Source organism: Thalia democratica, chromosome 9 (genome assembly GCF_965202585.1).
Source record: "Thalia democratica chromosome 9, ktThaDemo2.hap1.1, whole genome shotgun sequence".
Lineage (NCBI taxonomy): Eukaryota > Metazoa > Chordata > Thaliacea > Salpida > Salpidae > Thalia > Thalia democratica.
The window spans coordinates 8,280,699-8,303,182 of NC_139173.1; the positions used below are offsets into that span (position 1 = coordinate 8,280,699).

A 22,484-nucleotide genomic window follows, 5' to 3' on the forward strand; every position below is an offset into this window, starting at 1 on the left:
TGAAAAATATCTGCACTTGTTAACCAAAACCGATAGTTATAAACTACTTTATATTTTGAATAATTGTAGTTAGTAACTGTTTTTTATTAATTGAAGAACATATTTTTTTATAAATAGGTATTTATCGCTTCAAATTTTTACAACTAATAAAATGTATTCAAGATATTAGTGTTAGGAAAAAACTAAAATTATAAACATTAACATACCGAGTGTACTACTAAATATACAATAATTTTGATTTTTTTGTTTACTTAAATATATTTTTTTTTAATAGTAAAACAATACATATTTCCTGATACAACAAACCCTCAATTTTCAGTAATATTTTTATTCCATCAAACTTAAAACTTTTACAATAAAAACACCTTAGTCTTGAAATCAAGTTTTACTTATTTTTGCTTACTTGAGTATAAAAGTAATTTTGAGTTCAGAAAGTAGAGTGCAAAAACTCTTAAAGTTCGTATTTAGTTAAAAAAGAATTAAGTGTATCGTAAAAACAAAAAGTTTAGTGATAGATTATCTAAAAGTTTGACGTAATAAGCGGTGAAAAAAAAAACACTGCATTATACTGCACATTAAACAAATACAAAAAAGTAAAAGCAAGATTTACAAGTTATTTTTGGTAAGAACGCGCGAAATAAATATAAAGCTACAAATACGTTATAAACTTGTGCAGTGGTAGATTTTCGGAATCATCATTACAAGCTCAATTAGTTTCAACTAAAAATGATGAAGGCACCCACCCTGAGTTTTGGCCGGTCTGAAAATTTTTATAATGCGTTTTCAATTGATTTTAACAAACTATATACATTAAAAGCAAATAAAGTTAAAACTTTAAAATTAGTTATATCTATATTTCCTGACAGAAAACAATCATATTATATTATTTAGAAATATATATTTCAAATAAAAAGTATTTAAAAAAAATTAGCAAAACTTAAGGTAGGTATAAACAAAAGTTGTATAAAGATTTCTGTTATGAAAACTATCTTGCTACAATACTTTAACATTAAGCAACAAATATTTCCAAGCCAAACAGTCTTAAATTTTACTTTAAACTTCGGAACATGTTAATTTTTTTTAAATTTAAAATTACCTTGACTTTGCAGAAACCGTCAGATCTTTCTGAACGAACAATTGAAACGACTTGTCCTTGTACAAGATGGATCTCCTTATCAGGATCGTTGTAAGGACTGTCTTCTCGGGGATTGTAATCATACAAAACTGTTGCTTTCTTCTTTTTTATCTTTTCCTAACAAAAAAAAAAGAAAAATAAAGTTTTTTGGTAATTAGTAAATACGAAATTAAAAGCGTCACTGCTGTGTTAGCTTTTAAAATGTCCTAACTAACAACTAAAAAATTATAAATTTAGCTTATACTTTTAATGTGAACAATAAAATTCATCTTACATTTTTGTCCGAAACGTTTCGATTGTCTTTGTTAGCTTTTCTTTTTACTTCAGCCGGTTTCGAAGTGCTTCCATTGGCACCGATACTGCAAACGTCAATCACCATGTCTTTGCTCAAGTCCACGTTTTGAACGATGGCCTTTGAAGTATTTTATAAAATTAACTCGTGTTTGTGTAAATATGACGTTAAAAAGTTTTTATATAATTTAATGTGTCTACAAAACAAAAAAATACAAACAAATATTAAATACAATAAAACACCTGTCCGACGTTGGCCCCGGAAACCTGAGAAAACCTGACGCCGTTCAGTCGAACCTCGTAACCGATTATCGACTGGCCGTTACTCCGAGACATCTGTTGTGAAATTATATAAAGTGAACGACTATTTAATTGAATTGATTATACTGTTTAGCATTATAAAATTAGTTTTCAGTACTTTTTCAGTAATTAGTTTTTGTATTTAAAAAATTGATTAAACTATTCAAGTTTAAATAATAGTTCTTGTGTTTTTTTTCGATATAATTTTTTTTGGACTTTTTAATCAAAGCAAGTGTTTTGATTTTACCGCAGTTTATTCAAAGCTTTATAAAACTGACCAAGTCCATGCGGGGAGGGAGCCACCTCAACTTCAGCGTTCCTCGCCCCATCGACCTTTCGATTACTAAGCAAGTTGGCGGTTCGGGTTTTCCCCTATTTTGAGAATCACTTCTCCTACTTTTCTTTTTCACTTCCACACTCGACGAGCGAGGCTTGGTTTTCGAGCCACGATTTTTTTTTCGATCACGTGACATGTCGGGAGAATTGCCGGGAAGGGGAGTGCTGGTGTGCATGTCACGTGACAGGCCGTTTCTCGTTACAGAAGACGAAGAGCTCCTCCTGGCGGTAAAAATATTAGAGCTTCCGCTGATGATGGTCGTTCTTCCCGCGCTGCGTGACCTCTTGGGCCTCTTTTCCGTAGTGACCAAGTTTTCCGTGATTGATCTGAAAATTATTAGTTTTTTAATGATTTATTTTAATAATCATTATTTTCTAAACTACTTGTTAAGTCCTTCATTTAGTTTTGATCGAACTTCTTCCAAAGATTTGTACAAGTCGACCACCTTCTCTTCCCCCGATTTCTTCTGAAAAAAAAGAAAGTTTGTTTTGTTCTTTGGCTTATTAAAATACAATTTTTGTTTCACCTGCTTGTCGGTTTTTTCCGGTTTTTCTCTGAGAAACTCCTTCATTCCATTGACGTGCTCCCCTGCTATTATGTGGGATGCAGGCACAAGTCCTATCTCGCCTCTAACTTCTGCCAGCTGGTACATCTTTAAATTAAATTTCAATAAATTTATTGAGTTCTGTAGTTGTTCTTTGGTTGTAATATGTAAAAGTTCATAGAAATGTAAATTACTTAAATGAAACAGTGTTGTATTATGTAATACATAACAGTAATTTGATCACAAGTATTTTGTTTTACTGTTTCTTTTTCAAAGATAAGCTTTAGTTTATCTAGTAATTTTATATGTTTGTGATCAATTCATATTGTCGTGACGTTCGTGACATTTAAAAAAAAAAGCTTTAAAAATTAAAAAAAGAACAGCTAACTTTTCCGTCTTCTTTTTTCTCCGGATTTCCGATTCCGACCAGAGTTTCCCCAGCTTTCAAAGGCAGATACGGGAGAAACTCGTAATCACTTCCGGTAGTGACGTCATGTTTCCGGTTTTGACGCGCAGGAGAAAAGTCTTGCTTAGCAACGAACATTTTGTGCTTGGTCGGGTGTTTATCGTTGATATGCAAAGCCGACTTGTTAAGAGCTTTCATCAAAGTCGGGCTCGGTCGTTTTGGCGAATAAAATCCTGTTGAGTTTTTATTTGACAGTATCATTCTAGTTTTATGCGTAAACTGCATTTGGTTAAATTAGTTTTGATAAGTGAATAAATATTAAGAAATAAATATTAGTTGAAATAATAGTTTTAATTAATTAAAAAAATATTTAAACTTTTTTAATATACCTCTCTATAATTTAACATGTTCTAGAATTTAATACAGAATTACGAGAAGATTATATTCAATTACGTATAATGTGACTTTAAGGTTTTGCATTTACAATTTACTTCAATATAAAGGTTTTTGGATATTTTAAGATAACATCGTTCTAATTTGTATCAAATTTTGAAACGCTAAACGCTCGATTAACTAATTTAAAACGCTGGATTAACTTATAATGAAGTTTTTACTAAAGCGTTTTTTATAGATTGAACTGTATTAAAATTCAAACTTTTTTATTTTTTGATTGAATTGTTTCAAGTATTTTTTAGTTTAATTACTACTTTTTAGTTTCCTTAAATGTGTTAATTAAAAGAACCACTTTTTAGGAATTAGTCCTAATATGAATAAAAACGTCACTGACCATTAGTAATGGCATCTGGAATACTAGAATCGCTGTCCTTTTCTTCTTTCATTATTTTTTCTCCTTTCTTCATTAGATATTCAGTTTTATTAGATGATGTCACACTGCCTTTTGATGACGTAAGTTTTTCTTTCTTCTTCAGTTTCAGCATCATTTTGGACAGCAGAACGTCTCTTTCGGCGCATTTTCTTTTCAGTTGCGAAACTTTTGCCTTGATGAATGAAATTAAAGAATATCAAAACATAAAAAAAAGTAATTTGTTAAGCAACAGTTGAGTTTTAAGAAGTTTACAACCTATTCAACAAAGAAATTATCTTCTGTAATTTATTTCTCTTTCGTTAGAAAAAAAGTACTTTAAGGTAGGTAATATTTCAATTATACCTGTTGGGGTGCAAGTTTACTTTCAGCCTGGTGTTTCTTCAGAACCAAGTTGGCAAACTGAAACAAAACAAACGTGTTGATACAGATACAAAGTAGTTCACTTTATATTAACTCACGTTGTTTGCTATATACTCAAAACTGTCGCTGATATCGCCAATTGCGTTGCTACCAGACGTAGTGTTCAAACTTTTATTGTTTTTACCATTGTTTGACGACTTCTTCTTTTTCATTTTAGCTGCCTATTAATTGTTAAAAAATCAAAACTCGTAAAAAAACTTGTTTTTTGTTGTACTCATAAAAATCTTAGTTAAAACAAACAAGATGGTTGAATTTAATTTAAAAATAGCTTTAATTACTTTTTTAGCTAGTTTATTGTCTCTTTTCTTAATGTCGTCCAAATGAGCTTTCAGCAGAGCGTTCCGGTCTTTTTCTTCTTCAAACTTTCTGCTGGTCGCTTCTGAGATGTCAGTTAAATTGTCGATGTCGTAGCTTTGTAGGCTGTTTTGTCGCTCCATGCGCTTGCTCTCCCGACTGCAAACAAATAAAAATAAAGCTTTTGTATGGTAGCTTGAAACAGATAAAACAAGTATGTACTAGTTTTTATTGATTCAGGTTTAAAACTCAGGTTTTTATGGCTTTATATGACGTTAAAAAAAAAATTAAAATCATAAACTACGTTTTTAGAACATATAAGTTTTAGTAAACTAAGTACACATAGTTGTACAAGCAACAAAACTTTTACCTCTTTCTCTTGTTGTCCCTCTTCAGTTCTTCCACCTCGTGTTCGAGGTCCAGCATCCTCCTCCCCATCTCCCTCTTGTCCCTGTCCGACTTGGTCACCTCGTCGAACCACTTCTTCGCTTCCGCCCTCGCCTTCGTCACCTCGCTTATCAGTGACGGTCGGTCGTCGGGAAGGAGCGACTGGTTCAGGAGGTCCTTCAGGTCCTCCAGAGACAAGTTCATTTTGTTTTCCTGGTTTTGCGGCTGCGCGATCACCGGTTTGATTACTTCGTTGCTGATCTCGTTCTTGTTTTCTACTTCACTTGATTTAGATGAGTCTGACGAGGATGAATGTTTCTTCGCTTTGTTTTTATTCTTCTTGTTATGATTTCTCAGTGGATTTTCAGTGTTATCTAATGTGTTGTTATTCAAAGGCTTTGCAGATCTTTTATTTGTTCTTTTGTCTTTGTTTACTGTGTCAGAATCATTTTTTTGTTCAAATGATGACGAAGACAATAACGGTCGAGTTTTGTTAATCGAAGAGTCAGAATTGTTTTGCGGTTCTTTTGTTCTTCTTTTTTTGCTGTTTTTTACAGGACCATTTTCTTTTTTTGGGTAAGATTTAGATTTTGCTGAGTTAGAACTAGAACGTGTTTGTTGGTCTGAATTTGAAGTGTTGGAATTTTTTCGAATGTTTTTGTGCTTTTTCGATTCTTTCACGTCTTCTTTTTCATCACTTGAGTCGCTTTCTGAGTTTTCAGAAGAACTTGAGGAGTGATTTTTCGAATTATCGTGAAGTTTTTTGTTTGTTGCACGATTTTTCTTAGGTTTAATTTTTGATGGCTTCTTTTCTTTTGAAAAGTCTTTTATTTTATTTTTATTATTCTCTGGATTCGTACTTTCGTCTTCTGAAAAACTCTTTGAAGAACTTTTATTCATACTAGATTCTTTTGATAATGCTTTTAATATTTTTTTTTGCTTTTTGTTAGTCGGTTTTGTTTTTATACTTTCGTCTAAACTACTGTTTAATGTGTCTTTCATTTTTGCTGGATCGTTTTTGCTTTTATTTGATTCTGCTGATAGCTTTTTGCCGAGCTGCCTCAAATGGCTCTTTAGCTTTTCAGCTGGATGATTGTCAACCTTTTGAAAGGTTGGACTTTTTTCAGTTTCACTTTGAGAAGTGTTCAGAGGTGTAGATGTTGGTTTTTCTCCGCTAAGTGATGCGCTTGAGTCGGAATAAAACTGAGTTGGAATGTCAACAACTTTGCTGGGTTTGACCGCATCTGATTTCGTGCTTTCATCGGAACTACTACTCTCACCGTAACTTTGACTTTTACATGCTTGTTTTGCTTCGCTGCTACTGTCTTCAGCGTCATTCTTATCAGAAGGTTCTTCTACTTCGCTTGAATTAGTAGATGATGGGAAAGACCTTTTCTGTATTTTACTTTTATTACTCTTGTTATTATTTCTTGGTACGTGTTTATTTTTTTGTTCTGTGTTGTTTTCATAAGGTTTCACAGGTAACTTATTTATTGTTTGGTCTTTATTTTCTGTGTTAGAGTCGGAGCTACTAGTTTCACTTTCACTGTAATTTTCAAACTCTTGTTTCGGTTCTACTTTTGGCAAACTTAATTCCTCCAATATTTTGTTAGGTATTTTTGAATGTGATGACTTACGGTCACTTTCTTCAAACGAGTTCTTTTGTCTTCTTACTTTTTGAATTTTAGGTGAAATATTTTTCTTTTCTTCATCAGCACTTGAACTAGTAGAAGTACTGGGGCTGTTCTTATTTATATCTTTCGTGTTAGACATTATTTGTTTTTTATCTTTTTTTGATTTTCGAGAGTTTGAAGCATTTTTTGGAGTTTTTAAGATTTTCTCTTCAATTTCCGGCATTAATTCCTTTTCTAAATTTAAGTCCGGTTCTAAATGTATTTTTTCTTCTAAACTAACTTCCTTTGATGTATAGCTGATATCTGAATCAACATCTTTAATGTCTTTCTTAATTTTAGGATTTTTAAGATTAAATACTGGACTTTCTGTAACAGATGTTTTTGAAGAACTACTGCTTTTACTACTTTTATTTTTTGCTATATTCAGTTCAAAGTTCGAATCACCAGAGTCGGAAGTAGAACTCGAGCTGTCGGATAAGGTAGCGTTTTGCATTTGAATATTTGGAATGTTTGAACTGTATACCGTTTCACCATCGAAAAACTTTTTAGAATTTTTAGCCGACCTTGGAGCCGGTTTTGGCCGCTCTAGTTTTTCGTCTTCACTAGAGTCGCTGGATGAAGTTTTGTTGTCAACACTCATCACGACCAAATTGCTTCCTCGCGAAACATTTTCGTCAATATTCAATTTATCGTCAGATTGATCAAGTTCGAATGGGTCTACTTTGTTTGGTATATGAGTCAAGTTGCTCGGTGAAACTTCAAGTTTCAGGTTTTTACTTGAACATTTAGAATCAGATGAGGAACTCGTGCATGATCTTTGTTTTCGAACACTGCTTTTACCTTTGTCATTGTTTGTTAATTTAGGTTTTACTTTTACAGCTACTTCATTATTTTTGATTGATTCTTTGACATCGCTGCAGCTTGGTGAACTTTCATCTGTCACTGGTTTACTTGTTTCTTTTACTCCAAATTTTTTCATGATCTTTTTGTCTTGCAACCGTTTTTCTTTGCCTTGCTTTAAAACATTAGCTTTTCTTTTTTCTGGACTTTCAAGGTTCTCGTCAAATGAGCTTGAAGACTTCTTTGAGGACTTGCTGCCTTGTGACCGTTGATCGTTTTTAAATTGATTCGAACCATCAGCTTCTGTTTTTTCAAGACTCTCATCAGAAGAGCTTGTAGAAGAACTCGAAGTGCTTCCGTCTCTGCTCCTCATGCCAAATTTTTCCGGAAAATTTAAAAGTTCAGCCTGGCTCCCGTACAAATCGCTCATCGTTTTGCTGGTCTGCCGCCTCGGCGACAAATCGAACCTCTTCCTTTTGTTCGCATTGAGTTTGTCACCGGCGCTTCTTTCCTTGTTCTTTGTTGACTTGCTGGCTCGCTCAGGAGAAAACTCGGAAGGCTTCGGCGCTTGATCGACGTTGTAAGCTTTCTTCGCTTGCTTCGGGCTCCTTTTGGATTTTCTCCCGCGAGCCTTCGATTTGTTATTTTCACCGGAACTTTCGGAACTCGAGGAGGAACTCGACTCGGAAGCTTTTTCTTTCTCGACCCAGTTCATTCTCCTGATCATGTCCTTTTCCTTCTGCGTCCTCCACTTGGACTGTGGCCTCTTCCCGGTTTCGGGGCTTTTTTCTTTTGGATGAGCAAACCTTTCTTCGGCTCGTCTTGTCAGAAGCGGGGATTTTTTTCTTGGCGGCGACGACGATGGGGTCAATAAATTCCCCATCTCGTCAACCGCCAATCTCGCCTCCTGAATGTTCCCGCGTAATTTACCCACTGTGACGTCATCGGTGGGCAGAGAGTCGTACTTGAAGCTGGATGTTCGCGATCGCCCCCTCGCGGAGGAACTTCTGACGGGAGAAAAGTGCGCCGCGTCGCTGAACGAAGCGACCAGACTCTCTGTCGCAGGTTTTGTGACAGGAGAAACGGGCGATGAATGTTTGTCACGTGACGCTGAAGACTGGGATGACGATGATGAGGATGAAGTTGAGGAGGATCGGGAGAAGCTTGGGAGAAAAGAAGTTGTTATAACAGGCTCAATGTTAGCCGAGTTGGCCAGAGCTTCTTTCAACTTTTCAATCCTCGACTTTAAATTTGCGTTTTCTCTCTAAAATAATAAGAAGTTTTTTGTATATAAGTAAATATAGATTGTTTAATTGTTTACTCTAAATCATATTTTTAGTTTAAAAACAAACTTTCAAGGATGCGATTTCGTCCTTTAAATTTCGTATGTCTCTGTCTTTCCGTTCAACTGCTTTCTTTATTTTTTCAATTTCGTTTTCGTGCTTATCAACCATGTTGTCTTTTTCCCTCAACAAGTTTTTGTTGATCTAAAAATTTAAAACTCTACTAAAGTTGTATAGAGCTCGTTTCTTTTTTATTTTTTAGGTTTATTCGTGAATATTTAATAGTAAAATAAAATTTAGAAAAAAATCGATAGAAAACCACTTTGTTTTACAAATGTAATAGTATCACCTTCACTTTTTCTCTATATTTGTTTACTGATTCTTCCATTTGTTCCTTTTCAGCTTCCAAATTTCTCAACTTCAAACTGTTGTTTCTTGCAACAACTTTTGTTTCTCTTGCATGTTGTTGTGTCAGGTCTTCGAGTTGTGCTTGCAGCTCGTTTATTTTCAAGTCACGATCTTAAAACATAAATTTAGAATAACATTTTTGTTTTATATATTAATTGCAAAATCGCAAATAGTTGAAACTGTTTTGAAATGTAATTTTACATTTGCATAGTTGTCTAAAATTTGAAACTAAAATTGTACTTTTTACAACTGTTATTTTTTTCAAATAACGTTTTTATTATTACAAACTTTTCATAGCAACTTCTTTCTGTTCCAGCTTCTTGCTCAGCAGTTCAGCTTCCTCTTCGAGCTCCAAAAGTCTCTGGTACTTTTGAGTCTTGGACTCTTTTTCATCTTCACTGCTGCTTTCCTCTTCCACGACTTTCGATCTCGTCTCCTTTATCTGCGTCTTCGCTTCGTCGAGAGCATCCTCCGTTTGCTTAAGTTTATCTGTCAGCTCTTGTATCTGTGCATCAAAATGCTTGACTAATAATTTTTTAGATAACTAGTTGAACATGAGACTAACTAAACATTAAATTTTTTAACAAATTTTCAATTAAGAAAATATTTGTTCAACAATTAGTTCAGAAAATAAATTTGTTCTAAAAGTTGCGTTTACAAAGAATTAGATATCATTGGTTTATTAATAAGGTTATGATCAAGATCAAATAGTTTTAGACATGCTTGCTACAATTTAAGCCATAATAAGTTGAAAATTTTATTAAGTTGTATTTCTTTAAAAACTACTAGTTATAAAGCACAAAGTTTTAGAAAGTTTATTTACACTGTCAATATCATATATGTAATAAAGCTTGTTGAAAACACATTTTAAAACTAATGTAATAATTGTATATACGTAATAATGCTTTTGTTTAAAAAAATTTAAAGTAAGTACTAAAAACATAAGTTTCAAATTCATAAGATTTTTTTTATATATGACAAACTAACAACTAATTTATACTATACAAAAACACTAACTAAAAAAATTTAATACTTGATTTTTTTTACATTGAAAAACCATAAAATATATAAATTAACTGTTGTTGGTTATATTAGCAAGAATGTGTTCAAACAATTGAATTTTTTTAGTACCGTCCTAATAACATTTATCTCATAATAATCACAAAAAATAATTATAATTTACATTTATAATTATATTTTATAGCAAAACAAGTTCTAGGTCTAAACTCTAAATAAGGAATAAAGCTAGTTTATAAAAAAACTCAATTAAATAATAGTGAAAAAATAAAAACAATAGTAAAATTCAATAGTAAAACTTTTATTAGTATAACCAAATGTTATAAACTAAGAAAAATTTTAAAGTTTAAATAAAAAATACTAAAAAGGTTTCAACAAAAATATATTTTTAACTCTCCGAGATTCTAACAAACTTGTTAAAAAGTCTTAAAGATATTGTATATAATAAATTTATTTATAAAATAAAATTAAAAAACACAATAATTGTTTTTTATTAAAAAATACTGCCGAATTAAATACTTTTTTAAATAAAAATATATCATTGTTCATCTTTTACAGTGTTTTGGTTCTATAATAAAATTTATACAAAACATTTTTTCTATTTCTTACTTTAAAATAATAATTCTAAGACATATTTATAAACGTTTATGAGTGCAATAACACATAAAAAACTTTAATAAGGATGAGATCGTAAATTAACTATAATCAAACAGTTAAGTTTTTGCTTCATGAAATTTATTACTACAAAAGCTATTAAAAAAAAACCAATTTTTACTTTAACCTTGCATCAAAAAAATAAACTCACTTGGTTTTCAAGATCAAAAATTTTAAACTTTAAAGTGTCAACTTCTTCAGAGTCTAAATTTTCTTTCAATGCTTTCAACTGTGCCTGGTAGTTCTTGATCTTTTTGTTTGCAAGCTCGATATCCTTATAAATTCAAATAAACTAGTCTAACATGTTTTATACGTTTAGTATATAAAACATACCAATAACTTTTTAGGTCTACAAAAAAATAGTTTTCAAACGTTTCAGCATTACTGTGCTATTAGATTTAAACTGAAGATTTTGTTTATATAAACTAGTTTTTTTTTATATCAAATAATTTTTTTTCGAATTTTTCAAACATCGCTGTTACTTAGTAAGAAAAAAACTATGCACCTAAGCTTTTTAGTTAACAAAAATCGTTTATATTTTATATTTTAAGCAAAATTTTATTTAAAAATAACTAATTTGAACAACTTTATCACCAAACTTATTCTCTAAAAAATCTAATTTGATTTGTAAGTTTAACTAATTTACTAATGTTTAGTTTTCTAGCACACGTTTATAAAATGAGAACTAATTTTTGTTTACTTTAAACTTTATGTAAAATTTCGTACCTGTTTCATTTCATTTCTCTCCCTATCACTGAATAGTTTGTTGTTTCTTTCCAACAAGGCCACCTGTCCCCTCAACACTCCGATTTCCCTCTCCAACGATTCTTTCTCATCTCCAGAGGAGCTGGAAGATGAAGAAGAAGAAGAGGAAGACATCCTCTCGGCCTAGTTTTAATAGTTTCTTTAAGTTATTAAGTATTGTAAAAACTAGCTTTCAAGTTTTTAAGTTAACAAAGTGCTATGTTTTTCTAATAAAATGTATTCTTAATAAAATGTATGTATGCTTAAGCATATAAAATATTAGGAAAATAGTCTTGAGTTAACAAAGCGGAGAAAAAAATAAATACATTTGTAAATGTTTCAAATCTAAGTTAGAAATATTAAATAAACCAACGCTTCACATTTTTAATTAAATAAATTTTGTCAAATGAAAACTATCTTTTCTAAGACAAAGTTCAATAAAGATAATAACTAATCGAGCTAGCTACAAAAGTTATTTTAAAGATCAAATCAAACAATACACGTTTTAACAACTACAAAATCAAGTTTTTAACTTAACTAAAACGAAAAAATTGACTAAATTTAAACGTCGTTTAGCTGTATCAGCAAAACGAAATCTATTAGTTGAACTACTGAAAATCGTAAGTCAGAAAGTTTTACTTTTAACCTCAAAAGGACGCTCGATGACAAAGAAACTTTTTACCTGCTGCTTTACATCGAGATTAGGGCTGACGCTTTCAAAGATGGAAATTTTCTCCGGCAGCTCCTCGATAATCTCCACCGGGTTTTCCGGCTTTGCGACCTTCATTGAGGGGTCTTCGTTGAAGAAAGAAGTCCTCCTCGGCGCTTCCTGCTTGCTGAGAGCTTCAAAGGTTTTTTTGATCGTCGTCACTTTTTCTTCGAAGGACGGCGAAGAGGCTCTTGAATCTGAAGAAATATCTGCTCGCCTTATTACTTGAATAAAACTGTACTTTATTAAAAAAAGTTAAGGTTTCTACTTTTTTAGTACTGTTAAATAAAGTTTTGAAACTAACTTTTAAATTTTTGTTTAATTAAGTTTTGACATTTTTATTGAAGTTTAACATACCATAAACTCAAACTTGAAAAAAGTATTTGATAAAAAGTAACGTAAACATTTGTTTACGTTTTTAAAGTTTAAGGAACTGTTAACAGAAAATTAAAAACATGGTTTTTAAAACTCACTATGAATATCTTCAGTAGTGTCGTCTCCTTGGTCGTTTTTGTACTTCTGTGCGTTACTTGCTGATATACGGGCATGGAAGTTCCTGAACTCGTCTTCATCGTTTGTGTCTTCTCTCGTTGGTTCTACATAGTGCACTGATTTCTGTTTTGTTGTGATATATTGTCACAATTAGAAAAATTTATCAAAACTAGTTTTTTTTTTTTCAACTAGAAATTTTTAGATATGTATGTTTTCACTTTACATTTTTCAAATTTAATTTAAGTATTTTTTACATAAATACGTTTTCAGAGATAAGCATACTATACTTGTGTCGTACACTTTAACTTAACTTAGAAATTAACAAATTTATATTTTTTTCCGTAAAAAATTATTTATTACTGTGTTTTAACTCAAAATACGTACTTAAACTTTTATTAAAATGTTAGTAGTAATTTTATGCTTGATTGACAGCTTCAAACGTTTTTTTTTATGTAACTTAAATTGAAAATTTACATTTTTGTTAATAAGAGGAATACTTTTGTATTCTTAAATTGGTATAACACCAAATTTAAAGTAAAATATTTCATTAGTGTATATTATATTAGATAAAACATTTATAATAATATCGTTAGTTTGATAAATAAGAGTTTCTTAGCATGTTACACATTTATTTGTTTGTTAAAGAAATATTGACACCATTGAAAGAAAAACATACTAATAATGAGTTAATAACAAAAATTACAAACAAAATTTTGTATGTAAGTGTTTAATTTCTTAAATCAAATTTTGTATAATAGTTTCGGAAACAACTTTTATGTACGTTCAAATGTATCTTAAAAGACAAATATTTACTTACACAATAACATTCACTCAATATGTAAAATTTACAAGTTTATTTATAAATACTCTACACTAAGTTTTTTAATGTATAAACAAAATAAGTATGTACTTTTTTTTTAGATTCTAAGCTATAATTACGTGGTTTTGTATTATCACATAAGGTATATATATAATCTATCGTAATCTATACCAAAACTTGAAATTTTGTAAACTTTGCTTCTCTTGTATGGAACATTTTATTTTGAAGTTTCTTTCAAAAATGATGTTTTTTTTCAAGTATCAAAAACATTTTAATTCAGCAAATATTGACCTTGCACTTTTGTTTTTGATTTTATCTTTACAAGTGTGAAATTTTTCTCACAAAACACAGAAGCAAGACAAAAGACTACATTGCAGGTAAAAATCTCAATTAAGTTCTGAACACACAGTCAATTCAGCAGCTTAAGCTTTTAAACCGTACGCGGATTTATCGTAGAATGAAAAGTAAACAATATTTCTGTAAACTTAACGTCGCATACCGCTTTTATGAGATGTGAACAAACATCACAAAGTCTTCAAGTCACCTTAACATTTTATTTATTTTATTTTTTACATTCTTAACTGTTTCATACGCCCTTTTTGTCACATTTCGTTGAAAACAAGCTTGTTGTTAAGTACAAGATAAATATAATTGAGGTTTACCAAAACTGTATAAAATTAAACTTAAAGTCTATCAAACACTGAAAAAATTTGGTTTAAAAATTTGAATGTAACATAAGTTTAAATTAAATTAAAAACTTTTTATAGTCTTGATTAATTTAGAGATAAAATCAAACTAAATGTTTTATAATAGTGCAAAATTATACTTAAAACTTAGAAAAGTCTCATTTTAGATATTTTCTTAAATCTCAAAATAACTTTTAAAAAACATATCAAAGTTAGCTTAATTTAGTTCCGTCGTGCATTTTCAGATATGTATAATTTTTTTTTAAATTAAAAACTATAAATCAACATAAATATATTTACCTTTTCAACATGCTGGCCTTTAGCTTTCCAAAAAGCGACTGCGTTTTGAAACATATTAGTTTCATTTTCTTCGTCTCCGCCACTCATTGTTAAAATAAACACAAACTAAAAGCTATCTCAACAAAAAAACACCGCAACTGTTTCTTATATCAACAATTTACCTAAGAACTTAACATGAGTATGTTCAAACTAAAACTGATTATTGTTTTTTTGTTTTTCACTAAACTAACTCTTTGTGCACCGTGTGTCGGTGTGTATCAAAATGTGATAATATCCTATTGGATTATGACGTCACAAGACTTGCCCGGACCGGCCAGATTAGCTTGTGTGTAGTAGTAATAAAGTTTTCTCACAAAATGTAAACTTTATTTGCGCAGAAGTTTTATTTTAGTGCCATGCTTTACTGTTGTTTGTTTATTGTAAATTTTTTAATTTCATTCTTAAGTAAAATGACTGATTCGTTCCTTAATTTTAACACTGATATAAGTTTATGCTACACTAAAAGTTTTAACTTAAAACCATATAACCATTTGAAAACGTTTAATACATGTTAAAAATAAAATTGTGATTACTTATTTGTGCAGTTACCATACAAATTTTTAAAGTATTTCCGTCTTTCCTTAAAACAAACGTTTTTTGTTGCAAATGCATGCACATTCTTCTCTTGCATTTTTTATCAGTACTATTTAATGTACTCACGTGTTACAGCATTTGTAAACATAAAAATCAAGTTGTTTATAAATTCCTTACACGACTATAATTTTTAAAGCATGTATACAACATTTTGTTATTTCATCTAAAAAGGTTATTATAAACAAAACAGGCTTTTTTATATAGCTTTGTAAACTTTGATCTTTAAACTAAAAAATACATACTTAAACAACATTTTTAATCAGTTATTTTTAGTAACAGTTATCAAGTTTGTCCTTTTTAAAATGTTAAATACACAAAGTTACTATATTTTTATCTGTTTTATATATATTTTAATTTTCAGTGAACCATCAGTTGAAAACAATAACAATATAAAGTTCTAGTTTTTATATCATTTTTATCTTTTATTCATTTTCTCTAAAACAAATCCAGTTCAATAAATAAAAGTTAAAAGAGAAACCACCAAAAGTACTTATAATCTGTATAACCAGTAAGTATCTTAGACTAAAAAAATGTTTACGTACCTCGCTATTACTACTACTGCTGCTACTGCTGCTGTTGCTATCATCTTTACCCAGCATTGATTGGCATTCCGACTTCAAGTCGTTGATTCTGCTCTGCAAACTGACGTTGTCTGCCTCAGCACTTTCTATTTGCTTGCGGATGTCCTCAGCGATGTCATACGCGTCCTCATGACTGAAAAAATGATTAATAAAGTTTTATAAATTAGCTTTTGTATAACCCTTAAAGTATTAAAGACTGAGTGATATTAAGAGCTTGTTTTGTTAATGTGTAGTTGTTAAGTTCTCAAAAATATGTTTTAAAACTTGCAGTTTATTGCAAATAAAATTTGATTAATACTTAAAGAGTAATAAATTTTTATGATTGATTTTGTGATACTAAGGTATTAAGGCCCTATTACTGCTACTATGCGTTTGCATTAAACAAACTAAACATTGTGAAGAGTTAAATAAAAAAAAATGCAAAACAAAGTTACTTTTTTATATTTTTACTCTCATTGCTACCAATAGATCTGAAACTGTTGGTTGAAATCGATTTTTGACGGTCTAGAGAAGATTTTTCTTCCTCATTGAGAGTGTACTAAAAAGTATTAAGTTTTAAAATTAATCGGAGAAGGTTAACTTTATATAAAAAAAAAAAGAATAAGAGTAGTTTTTAAAAAAAATTTCTACTTTTCTGATTCAAATTTTTTTAAGCTCATTGATATAATATAGTAAGTTGGATAACATAAATTTTCTATATCTTTGAAGACAAATATACATTTTCTTACAGTCTATTAGATATTTTCTGTTTAAAAAAAATAAATACGACTAATATACTTTAAAATTTATTTAGACTAACTTTTTTCTTTTTTGCAAAAAACTTTTTGATACCTTCTAAAGGCATTTTCACTAATAGTTTTATACAATTCTAAGTTTAAACTTAAAAAAACAAAAAACTTTAATAATTGTTTTAAATTAAACTAAAGTTAAAGTAAATAAAAAAAAGTTTAAAATTTTCCCAATGACTACAGTAAACTTTTTGTATTTTACTACTTGTTGTTGTCACTATCAGTTTTAGAAAACATGTTTTTCCCTAGAATATGTCATTCTAAACGACGTTTCCGAAAAAAAAATGTCAAAGAAAAGAAAACAAATATTTAAATACAGATTTATTTTCCCCCGATGCATTTAAAGTGACACACATTTAAAAAACTCAAGGAATTTTTACTGAAAATAAAACTGCATTGTGACAAATTTTACTACGGCGTCGTTTCTGTTGATACGTACACCCCAGTATTTTATTACCCATACATTGTTTATTTAAAAAAATTCTACTCCTAACATAAATGAACTTGAAAATATGTTAAGATTAGCTCATTAATAAAAACTTCAATCGTTACTTGTAAATGTAATAGACTCCCAACTGTTGTAGTTATAAGCCTAACAATGTGCATATAATTTAGCTCTAAAACTGTGTAGACTATTGTTTATACTAAACAGTATATTGTTATAATGTTTATAAGTTTGTTTTATGAAATGTAAATATTTTTATCTCAAGCTTAAATTGTAATGACTTGCTATAATTTTTTGTAACACTTTGAACTTGAAATATTTTTTAAATTTGATTTATTTATGTAGTTTTCTACAAGCTTTAAAATTAGTTTTTTAGTAAACTATGATTTTTTTTTATAACGCTAACAAGTAGTTTATAATTTTAAATTAGATCGTTTTCCAAAATACATAACTGTTTTGCAAAAACATTGACAACTACGTTGTTCTATTACTATAAAAATTTTGTCCAAACTTTGTTAACTAATAATATAACTTTAGATGTCATACAGCTTTTAATTTAATAAAAATAAGATATAAGTTTCAAATGATTTGTGTTGTATTTGACTTAAACATCTTTAGAAGTTTAAATTAAAACAGATACTACGTTTATGAAATATTAACTAAATTCACTTTACATTTAGACAAACAAATGCTTACTCTTTGTTGAATTACGTGCTTGTTTTTTTTTAAAGAACATTGATTTTAAACAAAAAAATAGTTTGATCATACATTTATAAACGTTAGAAAGTTAAAAATTCATTTGAGTTAAAGTTTGTGTATTTTTATTTCAATCAACTTTTTAACTTTAAAGTTTTTATGCTTAACTAGTTCTATGACTTGTTAATTTTCTATTATCTTAGCTACTTTTTTGGAGTATTCAATATTGTAAATTTTTTAACAAAAACACTAACTGATAAACTTTAATTTACGTATAATAATAATTTATTTAATTTCATTGAACATATTCTATATTTTTTATACTATAAAAGCTTTTCTTTTCAACTTATTACAAATTAGTAAAACTGCTATAAAATTATGCTTTTATTAAGCCATGTCCGTTATGTTGTTACAAATTTTATTTAGTTTTCATATTACACTTAAAAAAAAGCCAATAATCTGATCAGTTATAAATAAAGACTTGAACAAATTCTTGCTGTTTTGATCAGTAAGTAACAAAAATGCTTGTTTAACTTATTATTCTAATATTTTCTAAGTTTAAATTAATGTTTGGTTTTTATAAGTGGATAAAAAAGTAAATAACACATTTGACTTTAATAATATGTTTTCAGTTCAAATGAAAATTAAATAAAAACATAAACTAACATTGAAACTAACTTTGTAGGGTTTAATAGTAATGTTTTGTTTTAAAAAGTTGCTTTTATCTGGAACAGAATATGAATGAAGATTTTCCATTAAAAAAAGTTACATCTGTTCTAAACTTTAAAAGATTAAATAAATAACTCTTAAATGAAACATAAAAAACAAGTAAAACTAGTTTTAATTCAAAACTAATTTTCTAAAAATACAACACACTTTACTAAACACAAATCTAGTACTTCAGTCACAAAGTGCTTGAAAACATAACTGAACACTTAACAAGTAAGCTCAGAAACTAATTTACAAAAGTTAGAACAAACTGAAGATTAAGGAATTCTCATTATTTTGTGTTTTCACACCTTGGTTTTGTATTATTATACTTAAATTTGTATGTACATAACACGCCGTGCCTTGTTGATGGAACAATAGTATTTATTCAAAGTATACATAAAAATAGCCGATATAATTGGTTTAGTGTTTAAACTTATTGTTTTCATTTTTACCGGGTTATTATATCTTTTTTTTACATTTTTAACATCTCTTAGAAATTTTGTTATACGTTTTAACTATAGTTTAAGTAGTGTTAAATAAAAGAAAAATCGACTATTAGCTTAAATTAGTTAAAATCTTACTTTAGGCTTTATTTTTGATAAAGATTTTACAATCTTTTTTAAAGCATTCAAAGAGCTTCGATCGACATTGTTTTGTTCTTCTAATTCCTTTTCTTGTGTTCCAACGTTTTTGTTCTTTGTCATTGGTTTGTTAGAAGCTTGAAGCGAAACGTTAAGTCGGTACCAACCTTCATTAGATTCATACTGTGAGTGCTTGTCCTATAAACAGTTTAAATATTCATCAGAGCTAAAAATGTTTTAATGCGAAAACCAACCATGAAAGTTTTCTTTTCAGAGTTTTGAGTTTGAGTTGATACGTCTTGCGGTCGTAGCTTGCTTGGAATGTCTTTTCTGAATGAACTTGTGCCGAAAAAAGACATTTCTGCGTCGCATTCTTTCAATTCCTCCATCAATGAAGAGTTGTTTCTACCATCCAACGAGGCTCTTGAACTAGCAGATTTGTCACTGCAACAATAACACAGTTTTATTTTTGCTTAAAACGACAAGAACATTACGCAAAGCTGTTTTTAAGTTTTCGAGTAAAACCAACATTTTTGTAAGGCTTAGGATGTATTATAAGTGTGTTAAATAAATTTATTTTAATGGCTGAATATCTTGGTTCGTAGAGCACTTATGGTTGTTGTTACAAAAAAAGCATATAAAGTAAGCCATAAACACGTCCCTTATTCACTTTTTATGTATAACTTCATATGAAACTATTTTAAGAAAAAAAATTGGAACATAAAAAGATTGTTTAGCATAAAATCTAACAAGTACCGCTTTATTATATTTGAAATTAAAGCTAAAAAAAAATATATTTAGTTATTAAGTTAAAAAAACTAACATCGTTTAGTAGCGCTCTGTATTATGTTTTGCTTATTAAAAATACAAAAATAAGTACAAATTTATACATTTTATTTTTATAGTTTTTATTTTAACACTAAATTAACTTTTGTGAAACAAATAGTTAAGTATTTCACAGCTTAAAATGTCAAAAAACCAGTTTAAGTTAGTTCCTTATAAAAATAACGGTTTTATTTGTGTGCAAAAACAACTAAATATTTATTAATTACTAATTAGTAACAACAAATTGAATAATTTCAAAATAAAAGTTTCTCAGGAACCATTATTTATTTTAACAAACCTAAGTTAAGGTTTAACAAGCAGAGAAGTTGTAAATTATTACAAGCACAGATAAGCAAATGCTCTTTAAATTTTTTTATATCAAGCAAGTTTTAGTCTAATAATGAAAAAAATTAGCTATGTTTTTTTTTAACGTTTGTCTATGGATATATATTTTGAAAATGATACTTTAAAGCACAGTTGCAAGATATCAACACTAGCTTATCAACATTAGTTTTCTAGTACCTTTGATTACAGTATTTCTTAATAACCTTTATAAACTAATATGTGGTTTTTTATAATCTATGGTAAATTTTAACTAGTTTAGTAACAAAAAAAATAAGCACTATTTGAAATGTACTTTGGAAGATCAATAATAATATACGTTAATAGTAAATAAAGTTATAGAAAACTGGTTGTTTTACACTTAAGGTTATATGTCAATTATCTATTTTTAACTTATAATAAAAAAATATCTTAAACTAAAAACTAACCCTAGTAAAAAATAAGCAAAAAACTTTGATTTTAAATTAAAATTCTAAAACATTACAGAAACAGGTATACCACAGTTAAACAGTTGCAAAACTCATCACATACACACAATAACAGTTCATTAACAATTTATTACATACAAACATTATAATATAAGTTGTTGTTTTAAAAATATTTCCAAATAGTTGTTAAATAACTTTTTACAAACTAATTAAAACCTGTATGAGTCGTCAGTCTTGCTCGTTGCAAACAACAAGTCAATTCCCGAAAGAACGTCGCCTTCATTGATGCTCAACGCGTTCATCAGTTTAAACTTTTCATCCGCTAGCTGTCTCACCTTGCCTTCCTCCGCAGATAAACTCTTTCTAAGCAATTCAGTTTCTCCCAACAACTCGGTGTTTCGCTCCTGCGTGGAATTCAAAGCGCACTTGACGCTGTCTAATGAACTTTGCAGCTTGGCTTTGTTCAATAAGCTTTCCGATAATTTCTTCCGCATAGCGTCGCTGTCTTGTTCGAGCTTGTAAAGCTTGTCTTTCAACTGCTTACTTTCTTTTTCAAGCTGTAAAAAGTATTTCAATTTAAAATACTTGAATATGAATATTAGTAAGGTTTTAAAGAAAACCATAGCATAAAAAATATTATAACTTTATCTTTGATATATTAATGAAAAATCTTTAACCAGTTTTTTTTAAACTTTTTACAACTTTTATTCTTTTGTTTTAAACATTTACTTTAAGGAATTTAACTAATTACGAGAAGTATTAAGAATTACTTTAAAACAAGGTTGTATTGGATAAAAAGTAAAGCCTCACAAATAGAAATTTATAAATTTAATTATTCTGAACTTTTTACTACTCAAGTTTTTAATTTGTAAGCTTGACAAAACTTACAAATTTTCAAGTAATCTAATGTATAAAAAAACCACAAAAACTTAAACAAATGTGTACGTCAAGAAATTTATTACTTTAAGGTATATTTTACTAAACATTTTGAAAGCTATAATAAGTAGAAACAACTAAAAATAAGAATGTTTTAAAGAAATACGTAAAAAGTTGTATATGTGCTAAAAACTTGTTTGTTAAAGTTTTTGAAAAAACTTACTTTTTTTTTGAATTAACAAAATAAAAAAACTTATGTAGATAAAAATTTTAAATCCTTATGAACTTGTAGCCTATAAATGTATCAAGTTGTAAAATTATAAATAACCTTTTCTTTATTTTTTACAGAAATTGATAGTTCAGATTTTGTTTTTGTGCTTTCTTCTTCTAACTTGATGCATTTGTTTTCCAAAACTTCGATTTGCTCGTTAAGTTCACAATTGCTGATGTCAGCGAAATCAGTGGATCTTAATTTGTTGTAAAAATATACTGAAAGTCTTTGATTATAATAATAACTGAAAATAGTTTAATTGAAGTTTATCGTATTGGCTTAGATTTAGTTTGTAAGTATAGAAAGTAAAACTAAAAAATTGTTTAGAAATAACTTCGTATAGAGTTATTCGACTCATAATTTTTATTTTTAAAATCAAGTAGAATAAATTTTTTTTTTAATTTTTCTATAATGTTTTCTATAAAGTTTAAATTATAACTTAAAAAAAAATAAACAGCTTTGCTAAAAAAATATATGTAGAAGTCAATATTAAATTTATCTTACTTTTTAAGAGCTTCTTCCATTTCTTTTAATTCTTCTTCATGATCTTTTTGTCTATTAAACAATATTTCATCAGCTTTTTCCATGGTGTTTTTCAGCGCTTGTTCTCTGTCTTCTATTTCTTTCAACTTCTCTTTCAGACTGTTGACCTCATTTGTATCAGCTAACACTTTTTCTAGATAAAAGTTTCTAGATTTACAAACTTGTCTAACAAACAAATTTAAGAGCAATAATTTTAAATAAAATTTCTCAATTAAGGAATAATAAGTTATATGAGCA

At 28.9% G+C, this 22,484-nt stretch overlaps 1 protein-coding gene across 5 annotated transcripts in view; it reads right to left on the reverse strand.

The window, feature by feature from the left end:
* Positions 1–403: 403 nt before the first annotated feature.
* The window catches only part of LOC145844722 (uncharacterized), a 38,762-nt gene continuing 16,681 nt past the window's right edge, over positions 404–22,484 (reverse strand). For 3 of the 5 annotated variants that reach the window (XM_082952142.1, XM_082952141.1, XM_082952138.1), the window contains 27 exons: positions 22,209–22,380; positions 21,762–21,900; positions 20,774–21,114; positions 19,217–19,406; positions 18,963–19,160; positions 16,176–16,279; positions 15,703–15,874; positions 12,703–12,844; positions 12,203–12,438; positions 11,503–11,664; positions 10,928–11,050; positions 9,394–9,610; positions 9,047–9,216; positions 8,767–8,901; positions 4,924–8,678; positions 4,538–4,712; positions 4,298–4,420; positions 4,182–4,238; positions 3,801–4,011; positions 2,996–3,246; positions 2,590–2,715; positions 2,447–2,529; positions 2,005–2,389; positions 1,670–1,762; positions 1,410–1,547; positions 1,097–1,252; positions 404–760 (listed from right to left, as the gene is read on the reverse strand). In XM_082952142.1, coding sequence (XP_082808268.1) covers positions 707–760; positions 1,097–1,252; positions 1,410–1,547; positions 1,670–1,762; positions 2,005–2,389; positions 2,447–2,529; positions 2,590–2,715; positions 2,996–3,246; positions 3,801–4,011; positions 4,182–4,238; positions 4,298–4,420; positions 4,538–4,712; positions 4,924–8,678; positions 8,767–8,901; positions 9,047–9,216; positions 9,394–9,610; positions 10,928–11,050; positions 11,503–11,664; positions 12,203–12,438; positions 12,703–12,844; positions 15,703–15,874; positions 16,176–16,279; positions 18,963–19,160; positions 19,217–19,406; positions 20,774–21,114; positions 21,762–21,900; positions 22,209–22,380 — 8,108 coding nt within the window. In that variant the 3' untranslated portion in view covers positions 404–706. The remainder of the gene's footprint in view (positions 761–1,096; positions 1,253–1,409; positions 1,548–1,669; positions 1,763–2,004; positions 2,390–2,446; positions 2,530–2,589; positions 2,716–2,995; positions 3,247–3,800; positions 4,012–4,181; positions 4,239–4,297; positions 4,421–4,537; positions 4,713–4,923; positions 8,679–8,766; positions 8,902–9,046; positions 9,217–9,393; positions 9,611–10,927; positions 11,051–11,502; positions 11,665–12,202; positions 12,439–12,702; positions 12,845–15,702; positions 15,875–16,175; positions 16,280–18,962; positions 19,161–19,216; positions 19,407–20,773; positions 21,115–21,761; positions 21,901–22,208; positions 22,381–22,484) is intronic. The other 2 variants (XM_082952140.1, XM_082952139.1) reach the window with 2 other exon arrangements.